Genomic DNA, 21,937 nt, shown 5'->3' on the forward strand with positions numbered 1-21,937 from the left:
CCACCATCTGGGAAGTATCAGTTCCTCTACTTCTGATTTCTTCCCCATGATTCCCCTGCCTCTTTGCTGGGCTTTTATTGCAGATTCACTTCCTTGTGCCCTCACTTTCTTTGTGCAGTCACTGTACAGAGGCAGTTGGCTGTAAGGTCTCTGTCCCCCACACATTCCCAACAAGGTAATTTTTAACATGTACAAACAACAGGTTTTATTTTTCATTTTCTCATTATTAGAAAAGGTAGAACCATTTCAGCACAAAATTCTAAAATTCACCTTCAGGAACATTAAGTTTAGAAGTGCTTTAGCCTGAACTGCAGAGCTCAGGAAAAGAGGGGATTTACATTAAAAAAGTAGGGAGAACAATATACACACAATCATTAATTTTTGTTTGTTTTGTTTAGCTAATTGTTGAATTTTTTTTTATAATATTCCAATCTCTTTATAGTAACAACTTTTAAAAGTTCATTAAAACAATAATTCAAATTATTTCAGTCATTTCAGTTGCTACGGAAGTCTGCAGGTCCCTATAACACTCACTTTGACCTGTCCTATCCCTTACTGCTTGAATACATGACAGACAAATGAGTAAAAACAACCAACATTTTTAACTTCACATTCCCTTCGAAAATATTCTCATCTTCCATGACATATTTGTCACCAAGATTCACCAAGGACACACTGAGACGTTGCTTAATTTACTACAAACCCTGATGACTTCAGTATTTCAAAAAGTGATACATTCCAACTTCTGATTCCCAGAGAATCAGAAATGCTCTTGTTCAAACACTCATCCCAGTAAAGAATACATACACTGTTCTGTCCCATTTTCCTGCCTATGAACAATAGACAAAAATAAAAATAACCACCTAGCTTTGATTCAGATGGCACACAGCTAAAGGGTGGGGTGAGGCTATTTGTTTCAAACATCTGCCTTCACAGAAAAAGAAATACAGCTAAGTAATTTTCTCCTTATTTAAGACATCAGTAGAAACAAATATGCACGCTGAGGAATTTTAAAACAATCCTATGACATTTCCATATGACTGTCAATTACTGGACTACTTACTGTCAATTAAAAATCTCACTATATATATTAACTGGCTGAGTCACGATTTATGTGTCACTTGGCTACCAAGAATGTGAAGGAAAAAAGGTTCTTCCAGTACAAAAATAGAAGACAGGGCTTCATTTCCAGATCTAACATAGGATACGTGTTCCTCAGTTAATTTCTCTGTTTTGATTTGCCCAGGAATAGCAATAAATCAATCCTACATATTCAGGTAATAATGCTGGAAGAATTTAAGTCTGTAAAGCTTCCAGATGGGAAGCACCGTATGAATATTATTATAATGAAGACCATTGCAACCAAGTTATTTGCAGTGGTTTCCATGCACTTTCCCTGAATTAATGAATATCAATTTGCATCTGGTGAATGTAGTTTAAAATAGGCAACACAATGAGTTTTGTGTGCAATCCTCTCAGAAGTGTGACTGAAGCTGGTTTCACAGCTGGGGTATTTATGGAGGCTGTCAGAGCAAGATTTTCCTGCGTCTAAGAAGGCAGGAGGCTCATGCAGCCATTTTTCAACATGTGAGATTCCCTCTTCACTATCAAACAGCCTCAATTTGCAATTCATAGTAACTTAAGTATCTTTAAGAATTCTACCCTGCTCTGAATTGTTCTGAATTTGTTTAACGTGTCCAAAAAAAGGCAGGCAGGCAGACAGGCTGAATAAGCTTTGCTTCCACAGAAAAGCTATCTAAAACAATTCCAATTACAAAGGAATGATTACTTTCAGCACTTGGTATCTCAGTAATGCGCGAAGAATAAACCTCATTATGAAAACATACAACACTGCATTGCTGTGAGTATAAGCAGAAACTCTGCAAACTTCTCAAGATAGAAGTTCCACAAGAACTCTATCCAGGTAACCTTCTGACTAAAAAAAAAATACTCCATGCATTTAAAGGCTTTCATAAATAATAATCAGAAATGCAGTAAGAAAGATAATTCTACATATTTTATTCAACAAAACTTGTTCAAGGAAGACAGAATCAAAACAAACCAATTTAGAAATGGACATCCTTTGAGGTTTAATTTATTCCATATACAAGTTGAGACTCTTCAAAGTTATAGAGAGAGATAGGAGATAGCTTGAGATTAGGAAAAAATGTTAGCATAATGTCCATCCAATTATAGGAGAATTCCTTCAAACCAGTATCTTTGTTAGACTTTTGTGCTGAGCCATGTACTAGTTAAGAATTCAAGGGAATATAGATTAGTCTTCCAAAGTCAAGCTTTTCAAAATAAAACTAAAACCATCTCCAACTTCATGATTATAAATAAAATCAAGATCTGATGCATTCTGTTGATCAGCCATTGTCTGATACTAATCCATCTAATGTCTTCACATTTTGGCCATACACAAACTGTGATTTCTCACCCCCTCACTGACTAGTGAAAAACCACAGCAGTCTCTCAACTTGTATGCATTAGCACTACATGTGATGACTGCAAATTTCTGAAAGAATAGAAAGTGTCCAGGATAAAGATTGTAGAGGCATGTCTCCCAAGAGGGCTTCCTTTTTTTTTTTTTTTAATGTGTGAAACTTGTCTCCTAAGGTTCCAGTCACCTAATTAAGCTCTTTATCAGCAATGTATTCCCCTAGAGAAAGACGATACTGTCACTATAGTGATCCCACAGTATTTACAAAACATCACTCAGATTTCTCTTCAAACCAGTGTTCTGAAAAGAGCCCCAAAACCTCTATTCTGAGACATGACAAGGATGAATCTCTCAGGCACCTCTAATACCTGTTGTATCAGCGACCTTACATTATGCATAAACATCAATATTTTGGGGAGTGTCTCTATATTTGCAATCTCTCTTCCACACAGAGGAGGAAGCAAGTGGATTCAGTAACTAAGTGAAACTACTGCTGCTTGGCTGAGAGCAAACTAGGAAGTCAGTTTCTCAGATGTGTTTCATTCAGTGGCTTGTTTTAGCAAGCTCTGCTGTCTGCTGTAAAAAGAAAAGCTCTGCCATCCCTCGGTTTTGAATATGACTATAATTGGCAATATATAGAACAGCATAAATATGTAAGGAATTGCCAGACTTCTCAGTAGTTCCTGCAAAGAAGAGAGTCTGGACTTCTAAACTCTAAACTTGAACAAGTTCTACATTTCCCCCTCTGAGACATGCCATATCAAGGGGAACTCTGGAACCTGGCAGACAGAGGCCAGAGAGACCATCTTGCTGAAGAAAGAGGCAGAAGTGTCACTCAGTACTTCCGTCCACTGTCAATAAATTCCCTCATTCAGCAATGGGTCCACATTACCCTTGTTCAGCCTTTTACCACTAAGGAAGCAAGAGTAACACTCCTTCTTGACTTTGATATTCCTTGCAAAGCCCACCTCCAGTTGCGTTTTGAATTTCCAAGCACTGTCCCTGTGTGCCTAGGCAATGTCTGTAAATTCCTTCTTTGCAGCCAAATCATGCTTCTGCCTCAGATATATTGCCTTTTTAACAGTGGAGGTCAGCCAAGATGTCCCTGATAAGCCAAACCAGTCACCTCATACTCCTGCTTGTTTCCTTAAGCATGTGGAGTCCATTCTTGTTCTTGGAAGATGCTGACCCCAAAGACCTGTCAGCTTTCCTAAGTTCCTTTGCCTTTTAGAGCTGTCCTTCATGAGATCCCCACTAATAGTTTCTGAAATCTCAAAAACTGAAATTTACTCTCCTTAAGTCCAGGGTCTGTACACAGCCACCCTTTCCCCACTCTTCTCAGGATTTGGAGCTCCAGTCAGGTCTTCCATGTTAATGGGTAACAGACCCAGTTGCACTTCACCCATTTGGTCATTGTAATTCAAGAAGTGACTTCCAACACTCTCAAGAAATCTTGACTGCTTGCAACCTACTATTTCACACTTGCAGCAGACATCAGGAAGTTCAATTCTCTCATGTGAACCAACATCAACAATTAATGAACTTCCTCAAGTTTTTCAAAGTTGTTTCTACACTTCCTTACCCTGATCAATGCCCTGTAATATATTCCCACCATCACCCTGTAACACTTCAAATCACCTTTTCTAATCCTGACCCACAAACTCTCTAGCACACTGTCACACATCCATCCCATAGAAGAGCTTCAAATCCCTAAGGAGTTACTTCACAAACATAGCAACTTCCACTCCTTATTTCCCTGCAGGTCCTCCCTCAGGACCTTGTACCCATCCATCCATCACAGCATTCCACAAGAGTGAGCTGTTAACACCCAGCTTGCTGCTGCTGCTGCGACATTGGAACTTGTGACTGCATGTAGCACTTGACTTCTTCCTTAGCGTTTTCCAGAATGCATGTATTTGTATACCAACATTTAAGGTATGCATACAATATATAAAAGGCTGTCTCTTCATCCTGTTCTACAGTTTAATATGTTTCTCTTATTCCCTTTGCTTTCCACCCCTGTTCACTGCCACCTAACCGAACTATGGGTCATAATCCCCCCTCCACTGCTACCCCTAGTTTCCAGCTGTGAGCAGGATGATGAGCCAGATAGCAGATGTTTTCTCCTGCTTTGTCACACTATTGAACACCTTTCTATTTGCATTCTTAAAAATATAAACCATTCAATAACTTAAAATATCTTGCTAATAGAGCTACCGCCACATTTGAACATTATGTTTAGTATTCCTTTTAGCTAGTGCAATAGACAAAGGATTCAGAAGAAAGAATATCTGAGGAGAAGCAATTTTCTTTCCATGGACAATTGATTATAATCTAGTTTAGGTAACTGCAGTGACTGAAAAATTACCAATTTACAAATAACTCAGCTACTTATCTCTGTGAAATTATTCTGCACTCCGAATTTATCATGGAAACAACGGCAACAACTTCACTGCTGATGCTCTGAGAAGAGAGGGATGCGAAAGCTAGACTTGTCTCCCTCCTGGAGAAGGAACTATTATTTATAAGCAGGCATAGGTACAGGAGTCACCATTAAAGTAAATATGATTTACCATACAGTTTCACCAGACTAACAGCAGGAATCAGCCAAAACTGCCTCCCACTCCTAGTAGCGTACACTCATCCCCTTTCCCACGCTGACACCAGCATCTACACAGTTTTAGAAAGTTTAGCTTCAGGATATTAACTCTGTGGGTAATTAGGGTGGCAGAAAAGGGGTAGGAGCATGGCAACAGGAGTAAGAGGCTGGGATGAGACTGTCCCTCCCAGTCACAGCTACTGCAATGCCATTCATGGTTTCAACACCCAAAGGAATTCAGTCTCTAGTGCTACCAACTCATGGAATGTGTCTGTAGTTTCTGACTGTTTAGAAACTTAGGAATGTAAATAGAAAATAAAGTTGGACAAGCATGTGCCATTGTAATTCTGTAGCTGTAGAGCCTGCTTCCTACTGCCCTCAAGTCAATACACAGAAAATAGTTAATCTATTAATGCAATGAGTGTATCAAAAGTGGAGAAAATAGGAAATTTAATATTTCATATAAATTTAATTTAACATATAAATTTAATTTAACAATTAATATAACATATACATGTTACATTAAGCAAATTTAGCAATTTAATATAACATATAAATATAATAACTTATATTGTCCAGTATTAGATTTTAAACACTATTGTACATTTTATACTCCTAAGGTATCCTGTTTTAAACACTATTGTACATTTTATACTCCTAAGGTATACTGTTTATCACTTTCTTTATACCTATATATACTCCCTTTTTCATAATTATAGTTTTTATATTTATAGAGACATATAAAAGTAAAAGCTACCACAGCTTATTCAGTGGTATGTTACATGAATAGAGGAAACATAAGAATTGTTAGTTCTTTCCCTGATCCTTTTGAATGATAACTAGCAATACTAGAAAAAAACAAACTGCTGGTATTTTGATAACATCAAGGATATCACAAATTAATCACTCACAGGGAATACATATAGTGTAACAGAATAGTTTGGTTTTTACTACAAGCAAAATAATTAGAACCTTCATGGAATAGCTACCAGTAATTAACAAAGCCTAGTTTCCAGATCATCTTATATTTTGGTGTTTTGAAGTTTTACCACAAAAAATTATGTACTACATTGCAGTGAAAGCATTTGTAGATTTTTACTGCAGTATTTCAAACTTTTTAATGACAAGGAAACTCATTCTACAAATCAACTGAATCTTGCAATAAAGCGTTTATGATTTTCTCATCATTTTTTTCCCCTCAAGTATGGTAGAAATGCTTCTGGAATGTCCTCAACAGAGTAGCAAACATCAAAATAACAAAAAAAAAAAAATCATTTAAAGAGTTCTCATGTTTCCAAAGTAATAAAACTTTCACTTTCCCTTACTTCTGAGAAGAACCAGGTTAAAATGCAAGTTCTAAATGGGTACCACCAGAACACAAACAGCCTAAACATTGTGGTTTACTACCTTTCCCTTCGGATCAGACTAAACACAAAGAAAGTTCCTGGGAGATAACAGTCACCATTATCAAGCAAGACACTTTACTGTTGACAATCACAGACTACTTAGAGCTGAAGAATACACTGTGCACCCTCCCTTCAGGCTCAATGGACAGAGCAATCAATCCCCTTCAGGTAGCACAACAACTTGAATTAATGGCATCCCTTGTCCCAGGCAGACTCAGATGCAAGACACGAGCAGATGCTAAACTTTTGTGCCCAGGGTTCCCCAAAGGCAGCGGCTGTGCAAGGGCCAGCTCCCTGCAGGTGTGTCGGGGTGACACCTCAGGAGCCAGCAGGACACATGGGTCCCAGTTCCTCCATCTGCCCACTGCAGCCACACGCCCTGTCCCTTCCCCAGCTGCTTCAGGCAAGAACTGATCCTCTCCATGCAGGGTGAGCTTGCAGCACATCAGCTTCTGGAATCAGGTTATTTGGGCCTGCTAGAGTATGGATGCCAGAGCAAGAGAGGGGGGAAGGAAGGCTAAGTTCTCCTTGGTCAGTGAATGTGTTTGTCTAAGTGGGCAGTGGGAAACAGGAGGAAGCCTCTTCCCTTGATTGGTATCTTGCTACAAATCTCTACGTCTGATAGCATGGTGTGCTCAGAGCCTTAAACAGCCTTAAACAGGTCTGTGTTTGACTGCAGAAAAGGGAACCCTACAAGACAGCTGTTCTCACTCTTGCACAATAAAATCTTACTAGAAGATCAAACAAATGCATCACAGACTTGGACATAAGAGAGACTTTCAGCTAAGAAAGCGGCCTTCCCTTTTCTCTTGCTGATCAACACAGAACTTCATGAACATCCTCTGTAAAAAGGCTGAGTTTTATTGCCTTGTGTATTACATTCATTTATTGAAATTAATGTTTTCACTTATTTCTTTTCCTGACATGGTAGAAACATATCTTCAAGAGACGGGCAGAACACAGCTGACCACACAGCAACTAGCAACACTCCAGGCTTCACATCAGCTGCTGGGAAGTCTCTGATGCCTGATGCTCTTTTGACCACAGAACTTGTTTTGATGCTAGCCCCGTGTTCAGCTCAGTACGTGACCAGCAGGCTGCGGAGGAGCCAGAGATCCTACTGGGAGTGCTGTGGGATGTGAGCTGATGTGGGTGACTGTGCGGTCCCAGGCCTGGGCTGTCCCTGATGTTACCACCACTTGTAAACAAGAAGAAGCTTTTGACAGCTGCCACAGCGACTGGGCACACAGGGGCACAGAGAAAGAGAACACGGTGCAGTAGCAGGACTGAGCAGCGGGCTTTGTACAGCACAAAGGGTAAGAGGATGATGACATGAGGATTTTGATGTGGATGTTGGCTACTGTGGAAGAAGGCAAAGAAGGATGGCCATGGGAAAGAGACCTGAAGTCTGGATACTAGAAAAGTCCTTCTGCTGAGCCTGCATTAAACACAAGTCCACAGAAAACCCCCTTTCTGTTCAAAGGAAGATAAAAAAGCATTGCGATCCTTAAAATCAGGCAGATAACTGTTCTATGAGAAGTGCCAAATACAATATTGCCTATGGAGAATACATAATTTCATTTCATTACACAGAAAGAAACCTTAAAACCTATCTCTAATAACTGTGAGACAAAGAAATGCAGCTTCTACAAGCCCACACAGGACCTGACTTGTGAGAGCATGAGTGAGCCATCTACCTGTGCCATTCAGATTCTTCTACAGAATCCTTTCCTCCAATAAACCTAATTGCTGATCAGATCTAGGTACTGCAAAAGGCAGAATTAATTATAGACTTTCCTGCAGTTTATAATGATGGTACTCTAGGTTCTTGTAGCTAGGTTTCAAAATTCCTGTTCAGATTTTTTTTTAACTATGAATTTGAAAAAGACATTTGGAAATCAAATTCAGAATAAATCTATCTTATTCATTCAAAAACGTAAAAAAAAGATCTAAGGAAAGATCTGGTTTCAAATACTTAACATTTGTATTCATGTATTATGCCTTGAATAAATTACAAATGTTTATTTACAAAAATCCATTTTGCAATATTTCCACAACAAATCTGAGAAAAATATTTTTAAATGTCCTACTTTTGGTAAGTCCTATTTTACTCTTGTCAGCTTATTGACCTCAGTGGGTCAAGTGAGCACCACTCATCGTGTGCAGGTATAGTCATTTTAGCAGTACTTTCTAAAAGAAGTAATGCAAATGATTAATGCAGTTGTTGACTAATGCAGCACTGATGAAAAACCCTCAAATATTTCAGAAAATATAAGAACACATGAGATGGGTAAAAAGGCCCCTTAGACTATTCTTATTTTCCAGCCAGAGAATCCCAGTTCTGATTCCATCTCCAATGCAATACAGGAATATTTTCCAGATAGTAAGACATGCACAATATCTTATGGACATATGCAGAGCAAAAGTATGTCTTGGGAACTGCAAAAAGTGGTATTTTGAGATCTCTCAGTGTGATGGGATGATTCGAAGGCCAGACTGAGACTTGGCTGTTTTATCCCCCAGGAAGAAGGGCGAAGGCTCTCTGAACACACACCCCAGACTGTATCAGACTGTGTCATCCTGACTGCAACAGTTAAAGTGAACCGACCCCACTGTCCATAAACTACCTGCCTCCTTAGCTGGATGATGAACATACAAATACAAGCAGCATGCTACATGAACACCTCAGCAAGTGCTGTGTGACACTGAACTGAAATCCTGCCTGGCATGTCAAGAATGCTAGTTTGTTAAACTCCTTAGATAGCAAAATCAGGGGAAAATGTCATTCCAAGTAGAATAACTGAGTATATTTCATGGTATGGGCAACAGACATGGATGGCAATCTGCTAGGAAATGCTAATGTTCTGTGTAAGCCAAAATACAAATCAATGGGAAGACTAGTTTTGGTGGGACTAAAAAGCCTGGAAAGGATAAATGCTGTTTAAACTGATGTTTGGAAGTGCCAGTTTGCAGAAACATACATGGACAGCACCTCTACACTGTTAACACTGCAGCAAAATATACACTGTAGGAATCAAAGTTATTTTTCTTTTAAAACTGTATGTTAAACCTCTTGCTGCTATGTAAACGCCCCAGCCTAATTTATGGCTTACTTCTAGTCTTGGGTGTGCAGACATAGCACCTACCCTCTGAAAAACATGCTCCCATGCATGCATGTGCAGGCTTCCCAGCAGTTTCTCAAGCAAGGGAAGTGTTTTCCTCTGCTCCACCCATCACATAGCAGAGCTGAAGAAAGCCCTAGGTTTTTTTTTAACTCCCTACTGTCTTCTTATCAAATAGTTTGTTTTTCAGCTAGAAAGGATAAGTTCAGATTTACGAACACACCCTTCCAGGATGAAAGCAAAAAAAAAAAAAAAAAAACCCAATTGGCAACAAGTTTTAAGGCAACCTGGGTTCATTTACTCTAATTCCTCTTACTGCTTCTTCAGATACAGTAGAAGGGGTATCTATTCGCTAAAAGAATGTCAGAAATATCAATTATTCATATACTGTTTCTGTTTCCCCAAACTAGAACTTAAGGACTTCTAATTTCAGACTAGAAATACCTTTCCTATATTGAAATACTTTCAATATACTTCAAGACAAAGGAAAAAGAAATAAACAACACTATACATTTAATTCTATAATGTAGTTGGTTTTATATTCTTAAGTGCTGGTTTTACTTCAAGTTACAGTAGGCTATTACAATATTAATTCCAGAACTGATTTGATTTCTGTACCATAAACTGACTTGTTTTTCTTCTGTCATAAACTGTGACGTAAAATATGTGCTGTCACAATACACACTTATGTTCTCAGATTAATATTAGTCCATGAAGGTAACTGAATCATAAAATTCTCTCCTAGACCCTGTGGGATCACTTATTTGAATGAATATGCACTGCATATTTTTGTAGGAGGGCAGATAAGCAATGCTGTTCAGGTAATACTATTATTCCCTGGTGGCTTCACACTTGTGGTAGAAAAACAGATTCAAACAAGCAATACAGTGTTACTGAGGTTACAAATTACCTGGAAAAATACAGTTTCTATGGATATCATTTAATGAATACAAGTCTTGCATGTCATATTTCTAATATAGTGTTTTGTTTATTTCTTTGCAGGTATAAGGTACTCTCATTGTACTGAGCAGATCTTGCAATTCTTTTACACCACTGAATTTTTAAATACTAGTCTTTTATGCAGCCATTATGAAATTATAGATAGTAGGATGATCAGAACCTTATTTCACATGTAGCCAAGCTAGATTTTTCCAGAGACATTGTGTTCTGTCTTTTATAAAACAGTTAAATATGGAGATTTAGCACTGTTAATAAAAGCTTCTATAGAGAAAGAATATACTATTCATGTACTTTACTTAAACAGTGTTATCTCATCACCTTACTTAATCTGAATATATTTGCAAGCACTAAATTTTATTCAGACATCTTCATTATGTAATATTGCTAAAACAGCTATAGAGTAATTGATTAGAAAAGCAATGGAAATCAGGAACAGCAGTACTGAAAAGACTAAGGCAGACTAAAATGCTATTTGTTTACATTCTGCAAAACCCAGCCTGGATCAGATAAACAGATGGATTCTTCCTGGCATAAGATAATATTGCATAAGATTCTGAAATTAAGCATAAAGGGTGGGACATGCAGCTATAAGCAATTAATGTTTTGCTTCCCATCACATCAAAATTACTTTCGGACGTGAAGTAATTATATTTTGTCCTTGGTGCACAATTAATAAAAACCAACTTCTGAGCAATGCCACACCCTTATGATTAAACATAATTTAAAAAAAATATTTAGATAAAGTCTGAACAAATCAAACAAACATGTAGACAGGAAATGCTGTTTGGAATGCACTCCCTGCAACATACTGTTAGACCCACAAAGCAGCCTAACTTCAGAATTTAATCAAGCAAAATCTAGTATAATCTCATTACAGCCCTTGCAGTTAATGAAACCTATTTAAATCTCTGACAATTTGATTTTTAGAGCTGACAAAAGCAAAAATTACTCGGTTTATATAGCACAAACATACAGAAAGGTAAGATTCTATCCTTTAGGTTATCCTAGCTATTTACCAAGCAACACATAATATGAAAAGATTACTCTTCTGCTACTCACTATTGCTCCAGGATTTCAGTAAATATTTGATACTGATTTCAAAGAAGCCTGAATCCTGCTGGCTAGCCATGTCTGCTGCATACAAAGAGGCTTCTATAATTCTGAGCAGCTGAAGTGGCAGGTACTATGTATGTAGATGTGACTGTCACCAGTCAGTGATGTAAACGAGGGGTCAGAGGAGGAAATGAAGTCTCCGCAGATCCACTTCTTCCGTTCATGGTAGGTAAGCTCATTAAAAAAAAAAAAAATTAAAAAGCTCAATAACAACAACAACACACCATGAGATTTTTGTCCTTTGCTCTTCCTTCGGGGCTTGTTCTTAATTCTATCTGAAGAGTATTTTACTCCCTCGCCCCCTCAGTACTCAGTATTTTCATTTATTCCATTCCACAACCGGGCAAAATTCTTCTGGTCGGTTAAGGCATATGCAGCAGCACAGCACTTGTTCCATAGGCACAGTTAGAGTATGTTCCCAAAGGGTGTCTGAGCCGTGCCTTTGATAAGGAGCAGCCTGCCTGTCTGAAGCTGTTTTCCCATCAGAAGCTGTCAGCCCGAGCGGATGCACCTCCTCTCGCGAACCGAGTATCAACTTGAAGCCCCACTGAAACCGTCTCTTCTGCAGCCGCAGGAATCTCACACGTACTGCTTAGCTTTAGGGGGAAAAAAAGCACCCGCTAATGCACATCCTCTGCCTGCTCTGGTCAGCTGCTCTCCTTCCGCCTGCTTCCAAGAAGAGCCCGCTGAACTACACACAACTGCATCATGCTGCGGTAAAGCAGAGCTGCACCCATATATCTGATCGCAGTGACGCTGGGAAGGAAAAAACACTCTCCCTCAGCCCAGTTGCACAAGAGAAGCACTTCCAGAGCACTAAACCCACGGCATGCAGACTGGCTGCTTCTGCTTTTCTTTCACTGCTACAGAAAAACGTGTTGTCATTTTTTTGTTGACACTTTTTCCACCCCCCCCAACAAAGATGAAAGACATCAAGCTGAATTCATAACGCCAAATAAGCCAGACAGCTCACTGCTTTGTATTCACCTCTGAAACAGCCACAGAAAACTCAGTTTGATATCATTTTTATCTTGAATAATGGTTTCTAAAAAGGAACGGAATTCACATAAAAAAAATGAGGCAGAAGCAATTCACTGCTTGTTAATCTATTTTCTACAAAATACTTAATTGCTAGGTACAATTTCCATATTCCTAAGGTTTCATTTCACATAATCACACTACATCACTATGCATATTTTAATGGTAATGAAGAAAAGTAAGAATCAGTTTCCAAAACACTTTTTGTTTCACATATTTTTGGTATCATCCTTCCAGATATTATTTCCTGGGAATAACAGAACTTTTTTTTCTCACTTAGTGAAATAAATTTCCTGCAGCATTTCATAATTGTAGTATCTGAGACAAAACAGAGCTTGTCTGCTGCTGATTCTTCTAAAAACTTTGTCAGCAATTATATTTGCACATAACTCTTAGTTTCAGTATGTGGAATATTTGATGTTTGGATTGGAAACTGAGGAACACAAGGGTCACTGAGACCAAGCTCTTGTGGATCTCACTGAAAATATGCTAACTGTCTTCTGGAAACATACCTCATCTAGAGATAAGGTTTTGTGTCCTCACTAATGACAGGCTGTTGTTTAAACTCACTTTGTAAACCTTCCTAAATGAACTTCACTCAAAACCTGTTTACACCCTTTCATGGACATGAACAACCAGAAATGTTCAGAGTATCTCAGGTTTCATCTCACCAGCCATGTCCATGAAAGCTGATCAGCTCTTTCTCTCTATGCTGTTAATTATCATCCCATTGCTGTCACTCTGCATCCCCAATTTATAATGAGACCCTGCTGTCCCATTTGTACCTCCTTCCCTACCCCTCCACTGACAAAGCCGCCTCTTGGTGCCATCCTGTTTTAGCCAGCACAATTCAGCATTTTACAATTGAAGTTAAAATTAACACCAAATAAGGGAAGTTCCAAGATCTAGGACTGATGACTTTCCACCATCCCACTAACTGATTTTTTACCAGACACAATGCCAAGTAGGTCTGGAAGTCCTTATTCACCCTCACAAATACTGCATTAATTCCTATGTTCAAGGATTTAAGCAATAATTTCCCCTCTGCTGCTATATCACATGCTTTTCTGGAGATGACAGATAAATTAATTTTATTGCAACTCTCTTGTTGAAAATAAAAACAGGAGGTTAATTTGCAAGTAGTTATATTTCCTAAATCCATATTATATTTTATCCAATTTTAAATTAAATACACACCTTTAAATATAATCTACCAGCAATTTTTTTTTTCCAGTCTTGAGTATCAAGCAGCCTCTCTGTTGATGCTGATAGCTTTCCCCCCAACAAATCTGTGGTTTATATTTACAGGGCAGAATCTCTCTTTTGATATGCTCAACAAAAATGTTATTACCCAAGCTGCAATGTCATATGCCTACTCTTCCTTGAGTGAATGAATGGGAAGTTAACTAGTTTTTGTAATGTGAATTTGAAGATCTTTGAGGTTTTTTTAACACCTCACAATTGATTTTTTGTTCTGATTTTGTTACTCCTCCTATCTCTGTTCTACAAGACAAAATGAAAACTAAAGGCAAAAGTATTCATGTAGTTAGTGGTCAAATCTTATTCTTAATCCATCTCTCAACCTCACTGGATACTGGACTCTTTAAAATCAATCTTCTTATTTTGAAGTTGTAAAGGAGTAAGGATGTTTAACCATTTGCTTTTTATTCCTCCACAGTCATACTCAGCTCATCTTTTGTACTGCTGCTGTCAGGAGAACACCAGCTGACATGGGTGATCTGTTAGCTCCATGGGATGCTCCTGAGGGTCCCATGCGTCCCTCACAACCAAAATGAAAAGTTCAAGGTTTTTTTGGTTGGTTGGTTTTGGTGCTTTCAAGTAAAGAAATTTCAGACATCCCACACAGGCAGTTTTCTTAACTGTCACTATCCAGATCCTTTTTATTTCTCAAGTCTGTGTTTTCAGGTCTTCAGATCTATCCTTGCTTATTTTGAGTCAGCTCGTAGAAACAGGATCCAGTAACATTCCTGCCACTTGGTCTTCACCAGTTATCAAGTCTAACCAGTCTAACAATCTTTTCTTGACTTTGTGATCATTTGGTGAAGAAATAAATGGGCTATTGCATCCAAGGACACCTGGATTCGACTACCATAGGAAGACTTTGTGTCTGGCATGTTAAAGTATCACCTAATGCCTAGTTGCACTTCCTTGTGGAGTAACATTAAAAAGGTTACAGCTACGTTCAACTGTTCGTCTAGGAGTGGCAGATCCATTGCATCACAACATAATTCCAGAATGTCACTGCCCTCACAATTTAGTAGTCTTTCTGAAGAACATGTCTGCCTATTGTGTGCTTCCACTGACAGTATGATGCTGTACTAAAATACTGAAAAGCTCAAGCTCAATGGATATATAAAGACAAAACATATTAAGGAAAAATGCCACCACTCTCGGAGTCTATATTTTTGGCATCATATGAATGAGTTCATGCAGAATGGTAGTTGTTAAGATTTACTTCAGGTTTGATACTCCTCCATTATTGGCTCTGCTTTCAAAAATATCACCCTTCACATAAATTACTCAGAACTTAACTTTTTAACATCTTCTTTAAAATTAAAAGTATAATCAATTAAAATCTTACTAATTTATATCATTAGTCATAAAATATTTTTTAAAAATTGAAATGCTAAATTTAAATATTTGCCAGTCTAAATTTGCAAGTAAGATATCTTCCATATATATAATGATTTTACTCATATTTTGGAAACACTCCTAAAGCAGGAACAACACACTGAAATGGCAGAAACACCAGCACTCTAATTTAGTGCTCTGAACTTATTTTTGGTAGGCTCACACGAAATTTTGAAGTTACATATCTTCCAATTTCATTTTTGTTGACTTTGTGATATTTACAATTTAATTACATATTCCAGGCTGTGAAAGATAGGCATGAGTATATGAAATCTGTCAGTGAAAGTAAATTGTCTGATGAGGGCTGTTACAGACTTACACATTTACAGGTACAGTGGGCTCCTCCTTTATGACACTACTACATTGGAATTGACAATAAGAGTTGCTTTTTTTTCACCATACCAAACCACAGATTCAAAATGTAAGGCTTTTCATGTGCCTGCCACGATGAACTACCTGCTGATTACCATAAGCAATGTTTAAACTATAAACATTTGTGTATAACTCACGCTCCATATTTGTGACACACTGAGCACTTTCTGTTCTCCCACTGTTTTCTGAGCTCAGAGGAAACAAATATCCAGGAACCTTGGTTACCTGGATAATACCCTTCTCAGTCTGAACAAAGTCTGGAGCCGTGGAGTTTCCATGCCCCAGCTTTGGGGAAAAAGAAGCTGGGAGACACTGTTCATCAGCATGGTCAGAAGTGTCCGTGTGAGAAGAATGCTGCATGAACAGCTATTGTCACTGCAAAACATCTGAAAAATAGACTTCCAAAGCTTTCACTCAGTAAAGGAACAAGAATAACAAAACCACATACTGCTGGAGGTATTCACAATATCTATCTTGAGGCATCCAGCTCAGATGCCTACACTGGGAAGTGAGTGCCTTCAGCATGACACAATAGTTCCAGAGAGTTCCGGTAAAGAACACAATATTTGTTCAAAGCACCCTGTTTCTCCTCACTGTATACACATGATACTTAGGGTAACTACTTTTGTAAACTAGATTTTTAGATTCTTAACATTTAGTAGCATAGGTACTAATTTTGTTTACAGTTTTAGTGACTACTGTTTATTACAGTCATTCAGGCAGTTTAGTCCTCTGTGCTTTCAGCAATGCTTGCAGGAATCCTTAAAAAAGCACATGGAGATTTGAATATAGTACAGTCTTGCACAATCTTCTAGGGCTCATTTTAGCTTGGTATGAAAGGGCCTATGTGGATTTTGCAATCTTAACTCTTCAAAATCTGAGGCTAAATGTGAAGAGTAGCCGAAAGCCTCTTAGGGATGACAACAGTAACAAAGCAAATATAGACTCAAATTTTGTCTTCCGAGCAGTGGTGTGGACACATCTCAAAGTCTAAAGCAGCTCTGATGAACTACTGAAGGCTTTAATATGCTTTATCATGATTATGATTATTTTCTATGGCTTCAAATAGCTTTTCCTCCTTATTTTGAGTCAAATACTAAGCCCTTCTAGCCAAATAATACCATATATTGAATTAGATCTGTGCCTCTGATTTCCATGGAATCAGACTGCATTCACACTGGTACAGTCTGTATAAAAGTTAGGCTGTCTGGAGTTCTTCACTTCAGGAATAAGTAAGGGCTGCTTATTAGCATCTTCATGGTTTTGATACTGTCTAGTCATCTTGGACAAAATAAAGCAACACTACAAAGAGTGATTCCCAGACTCATTTGATTCCAGTGCAGAACACACCTAACAGAGGAAAACAAAAAGGATATCGTCATGTCCTGGGATAGGCTGCATTGCTTTCATGATTTCACATTCCCTCCTCTGGGAACCTCTTTCTGCCCTGCTCTTGAAAGACTGTGCCAGCATTCAGATGGATGCAGGTCATACCTCAAAGGTATTCCAGTGCCTAAATATAGGTGTCTAGCCTGATTATAGATACCCTAAGGTATGAGAACTATTCACAGAGACTCGCAGATATAACATACATTAGATCCACAGCTTTACTAATGTCCTCTGCTGAATCAAAGAGCAAAACTATAGTATCTAAACCAACCAAATTTTATGTACTATGATGTCCCATGTATTAACAAGGCAAAACAAACATCTTGCTATGATCCAAATTAAAAGTACAGAGTGACAGAAAGCACTCCACATAAGACTTCATCAAGGAAATCTTATTTAATATGATAATCTCTAAATAAAGTAATAGAAATCCTACTTAGTTTATGTCTCATTAGTTTTGCTGCACCATTTTGTTTTGCCTCCTGTTTGTGACTGTTCAGCTATTGCCACCTAGTGATGGGAAGCAAAACAGGCGGAAACAAGACAACGGTAATGCATAAGGAATACATGTTTACATCATAAACTGCACCAAAATGGAAAACAGTAGCATTGAAATGAAACACGTTAGTATTTCTGAAGCAAGGGCATCAGGCAACTTGGGTAGTTATATATAATATTTAAATAGAAACCTATTGAATGGTATTTAATAGAATAAAATATTTTCATAGATACATTATAGATTCACACATCACCCAGCTCTCATCCTCAGCTCGTTTAGTGAATTCATTAGAGTAATTAAATAGGTTGTAAAGAGTTTGTGCCTAATCTATAAATAACAAATGATAACTAGGCATTTTGCAGAGGATTAATTGGTTAATGTTGGAATTATGCCTTCAAGATTCAAAGTACTATTATGCTTCCCTTGAATTTTCTTTGGAGCTGTCAAACTGACATATCCTCTTAGGACTCTGTCATTCACCTCTGAATTTCTCCCTAGCTGAACAGTATCTGGAAACATGGGCCAGCCAGAAACAAATTTTGTTTGCCCAGACTTACCATACATATGCCACAAATATACCATCCTGAAAGCCATTAGGAAATCCACACCACTACCATTGGGGCACAGATTCAGGCAATACTGATGCAAGAAATACTGCTGTGCATCCTGTGTCAAAATGCAGCCTGTGTCCCAAAAGCACAGACCACAGGCATTAGCAGGTAAAAAGAATAACTTCAGCAGTATTTTCTTCCTGCTCTTCACCTGAAGTTTCCAGGAACCATCCCTAAACAAGCTGTTTTCCATTACTGAAATCCTATAAACTTCCCTTTTCAGTTTTGTAACAAACCCTTACCTGTATTTTAGAGACAAGGTTACATAGCATACTCTCCAAACATCCTAGCATTAGGTGTCAAACCTTCCTTATAGCAGGAAGTTTCTACACCACCACTGAAGGTGACTCTCATTCTGTTTTAGAGATGAGATGAAGTAACTGAACCCCACCCACACACTCACAGTATAATTTGTATTTGCTAATTTACTCATTAGAGATTGGTACCAGGTCTAGGACAGAGGGAATCCAGACTCTGTGGCTGTCCTTCTTTTTCTCAAGTTATTACATGTATTTCCCCATTACACAATGCATAGACTGAATCCTCAAATACTGCAGAATTTAGGGCCATAATAAGTCATAAACTCCTGTGCCACTTCCCTTCTCTCACACATTTGTATTTCTTCTGCCCTCCAGAAAAGTCTGTGGGAGGGCAGAGAGGTGGAAGGCAGGAAGGGGAAGGGCTGCCCATTGCTAGATATTTACAGAGTCATGGAATGGTTTGGGTTGGATGGGACCTTTGAAGATTGACTATTCCAAACCCCTGCCATGGCCAGGGACACCTTCCATTACATGGCATTTTCCGAAGTAACCTGTTTGTTCCTACAGGGTCTCTATTACTGCACATTACTGCAGCTGAGATCATAAGAGTTCTCCGCTTTGTTTCTCCTCATTCTTCTTCTCAGACACACCCTGGGATTTCAAGCACAGCTTTCCCCCTGTTCTGCCAGGGTCACGGAGCTGGGGAAAACTCCCCTTTCTGTTTCCTCCCCAGGAATGGAACCTGCCTTGGGAAAGGAAAAGCTCCCACCTTTTCAGAGAGGTGCCCAATATGTGACAGAAAGCACAGCAAGACACACAAGGAAGGAGTGTGTACCCACTCGGAATGGTGATCTGATGCCAAAACTAAGGTACCCCTGACCCAAACAAACTACATCACACACCTTAGTTTTGTCTCCCTTGGAGAATAACATGTTCAAAATATCCATTTTCCACAAGATACCTCCCTGTAACATGTTTCACGTGTATAATGTTTTCACTAATTATCTAATTAGAAGGTGGAATTTTCAGTGCAGTAGCTCCAATTTGTCCTCTAATACTAATCCATCCGTCATACAGATTTTATCTCAATGCACTTCCTGAGTGTGATTTTTAATCCAAATGTTTTCTTGAATCTCAAAGACATTTACAGATATATTTTCTTTCTCTTAATTCTGCCAGAGCAGTTCCTAAAGTTCTCTCTGACTTTAAATAAGATGGTCTAGTGACAGGCTACTTGCTTACTTGTTCTTTTTTTAAACTTTCCTTTCCATTCTCTCATTCTGTCTTCAATTATTAACACTTCTTCCTTTCTGGCTGACCTATTTGATACTCACATCTCAATGTTTACATTATTCTGCAGAAAGGTATCCTTCTGCTTATGTCCCTTTGCTCCACTAGAAACATCAATCTTAGAAGATAAGTCAATTTTTTTACTTCTCTCAAAAAATGAGAACAAAAATGTTGGAAATATTTCAACCAGCTTCCATCTACTATAGATCAAGATGAGATGGACACGGGATCAGATTGTACTACATTTGCTGCCCCTTACACCTTCCTATCAGGTATCAGGCTCTGCCTGCTGTCAGAGAGAGGGTCAGACCAGCAAGGCTTTGGGTCTGAGCTGGCACACGTGCCCCTGTAACACAAACACCTCCAGTCTCCTCAGGTGGGCCTTATGCATACAGTGTCCACTCTGAATGATTCAAAAAAAATGCTACCTCTTGCAACAGCTGCATTAGAATTATGTGGCTGCAACAGGGAAACTGAGCACCATCACATTTAGCTGGTCATAGGTTACCTACCAGTTTTTCAAATGATGACATATCACTGGCATCAATTTGTTTGTATCACTGCCATCAATTTTCCTTCCTTCCTTTCCTTCAGGTAGTACATGTACTTCCCTGACATGTACCACCACAAACAAGACTGCACATCCTCCAGGACTCAGGTCCCTGCTGTGAGTAAAGTTTCTGCAATAGCTGGACCCTGGCTTATTACAGTATAAGAGTTTTGTTTTTTTTTTTTCATTTTACTCAGAGGTGCTAATAGAAAGCTCAGGTTCACGGAGCTCAGATCAGTGCTACCTCCAGTTAGACCAGAGACCTAATGACTAAGCTAGATAACATCAACAATTTTTAAAACTTTTTTGCTTCAAGGTGGGAAAACACTTCAAAATCAGGATTAGCCCAGAAGTCATGCCAGCTGGTACATTAAAAAAAAAAAAAAATTCTTTCCCTCACCATAGGTTATAAACAGGACAAGCACATACACTTCTTAGCTCACTTGATACCTTTAATAGCTAGGCTGTCATCATGCCCTTCATCCCTTTGAAAATATTTCTGAATATCCAAAGTAAACACAAATAGTTGTGAGCTAAAATCTTCATGACTCAAGCCACTGGCTACTTTACAGCAACTTTACATAAATGACTACAGTGCTGTGAGGTATTGTCAAGAAAAATCAGGCCATATGATTTTACAGCGAGATATCTGTTTCTCATTACATGCATACATTTCAGTTACAACATCTGCCTTAGTGCTCTCCTGTTATTTTTCAAAATTATTTTCTCCATTCTTTCAAGAATTTATGTCAGTAAACCATCTCAATCCTAAACAGTTTTTGAAGGGAATATGTCTTGTGTTATGTAGTTTTGAATTCACTTTTCCTATAACCCTCCTAGGCAAGCACTGGTGAGAGACAGCATCTGGAATTTACTATGTAACACCCTTAACTTGCACAACAGTGTGTTTAGATGCTGGCTAGATAGGAGAGAAAAATTTGGATTAAAAAAATCTCACTGATCTTACATAAGAATGCTTGTTGTGACTTGCAAAATATTTTTATAATGTTTTTTTTAAGTACTGGGAAGCAAGACTTTTTTTTTAATTAAAACATTATCTATAAGTATGTATTGTTTCACCTTTTGGAGTAATCTGTGCCAGGAGAGATGTCAATTTGAGAGGTAGAATCTTTCTTTCCTGCTTTTTTTCCCCCCTGAACATAGTACTTTTTAACTGATGAGCACTTGTTCAAGGGCTCTCCCTTGCTATGGTGAAGGTTTTGCAAAAGCAACACTTCGATCTGGGCACAGGCTCCAGCATTTTCCAACTTGCTGCTGTTCTACAGAAGTACAAGTGTCCTCACAGAGGCCAAGTTAAATATAAGTGCAGCCTTTATAACTGGGTCTTTTCTAGCCTTCAGAGTCCATCCCTTCCTGCTAAACCAAAAAATGACTTGGGTCTCCCAAAGACATGAGGTCTAATACACCTGCCTGCTTATGTTGGAAAAAGGCAAATTACCTTTTTCCTGTTCAAGAGGGTTATGTTACTCAAGGTTTCTCGCATGCTACATTTGAATGGGAACTGCAATTTAGCAAAAAAAAATGTACAAAACAAAATATACAATCTGCTTTTTATTAACTAAAAGAAAAAAAAAGAAAATACTTTAGGCTCAGTACACAAGGAAGAAAGTAC

General features: G+C 38.4%; 1 protein-coding gene across 2 annotated transcripts in view; it reads right to left on the minus strand.

Moving 5' to 3' along the window:
* FRY (FRY microtubule binding protein) overlaps positions 1-21,937 on the minus strand; it is a 182,343-nt gene that overhangs the window by 148,639 nt on the left and 11,767 nt on the right. The window contains exon 1 of one of the 2 annotated variants that reach the window (XM_068181161.1): positions 11,590-12,416. The exons of the other annotated variant lie outside the window; for it this stretch is intronic. Coding sequence (XP_068037262.1) covers positions 11,590-11,659 — 70 coding nt within the window. The 5' untranslated portion in view covers positions 11,660-12,416. Of the gene's footprint in view, positions 1-11,589; positions 12,417-21,937 lie in introns of those variants that run through there. 2 annotated transcript variants of the gene reach the window in all.

Source organism: Anomalospiza imberbis, chromosome 2 (assembly GCF_031753505.1).
Source record: "Anomalospiza imberbis isolate Cuckoo-Finch-1a 21T00152 chromosome 2, ASM3175350v1, whole genome shotgun sequence".
NCBI lineage: Eukaryota > Metazoa > Chordata > Aves > Passeriformes > Viduidae > Anomalospiza > Anomalospiza imberbis.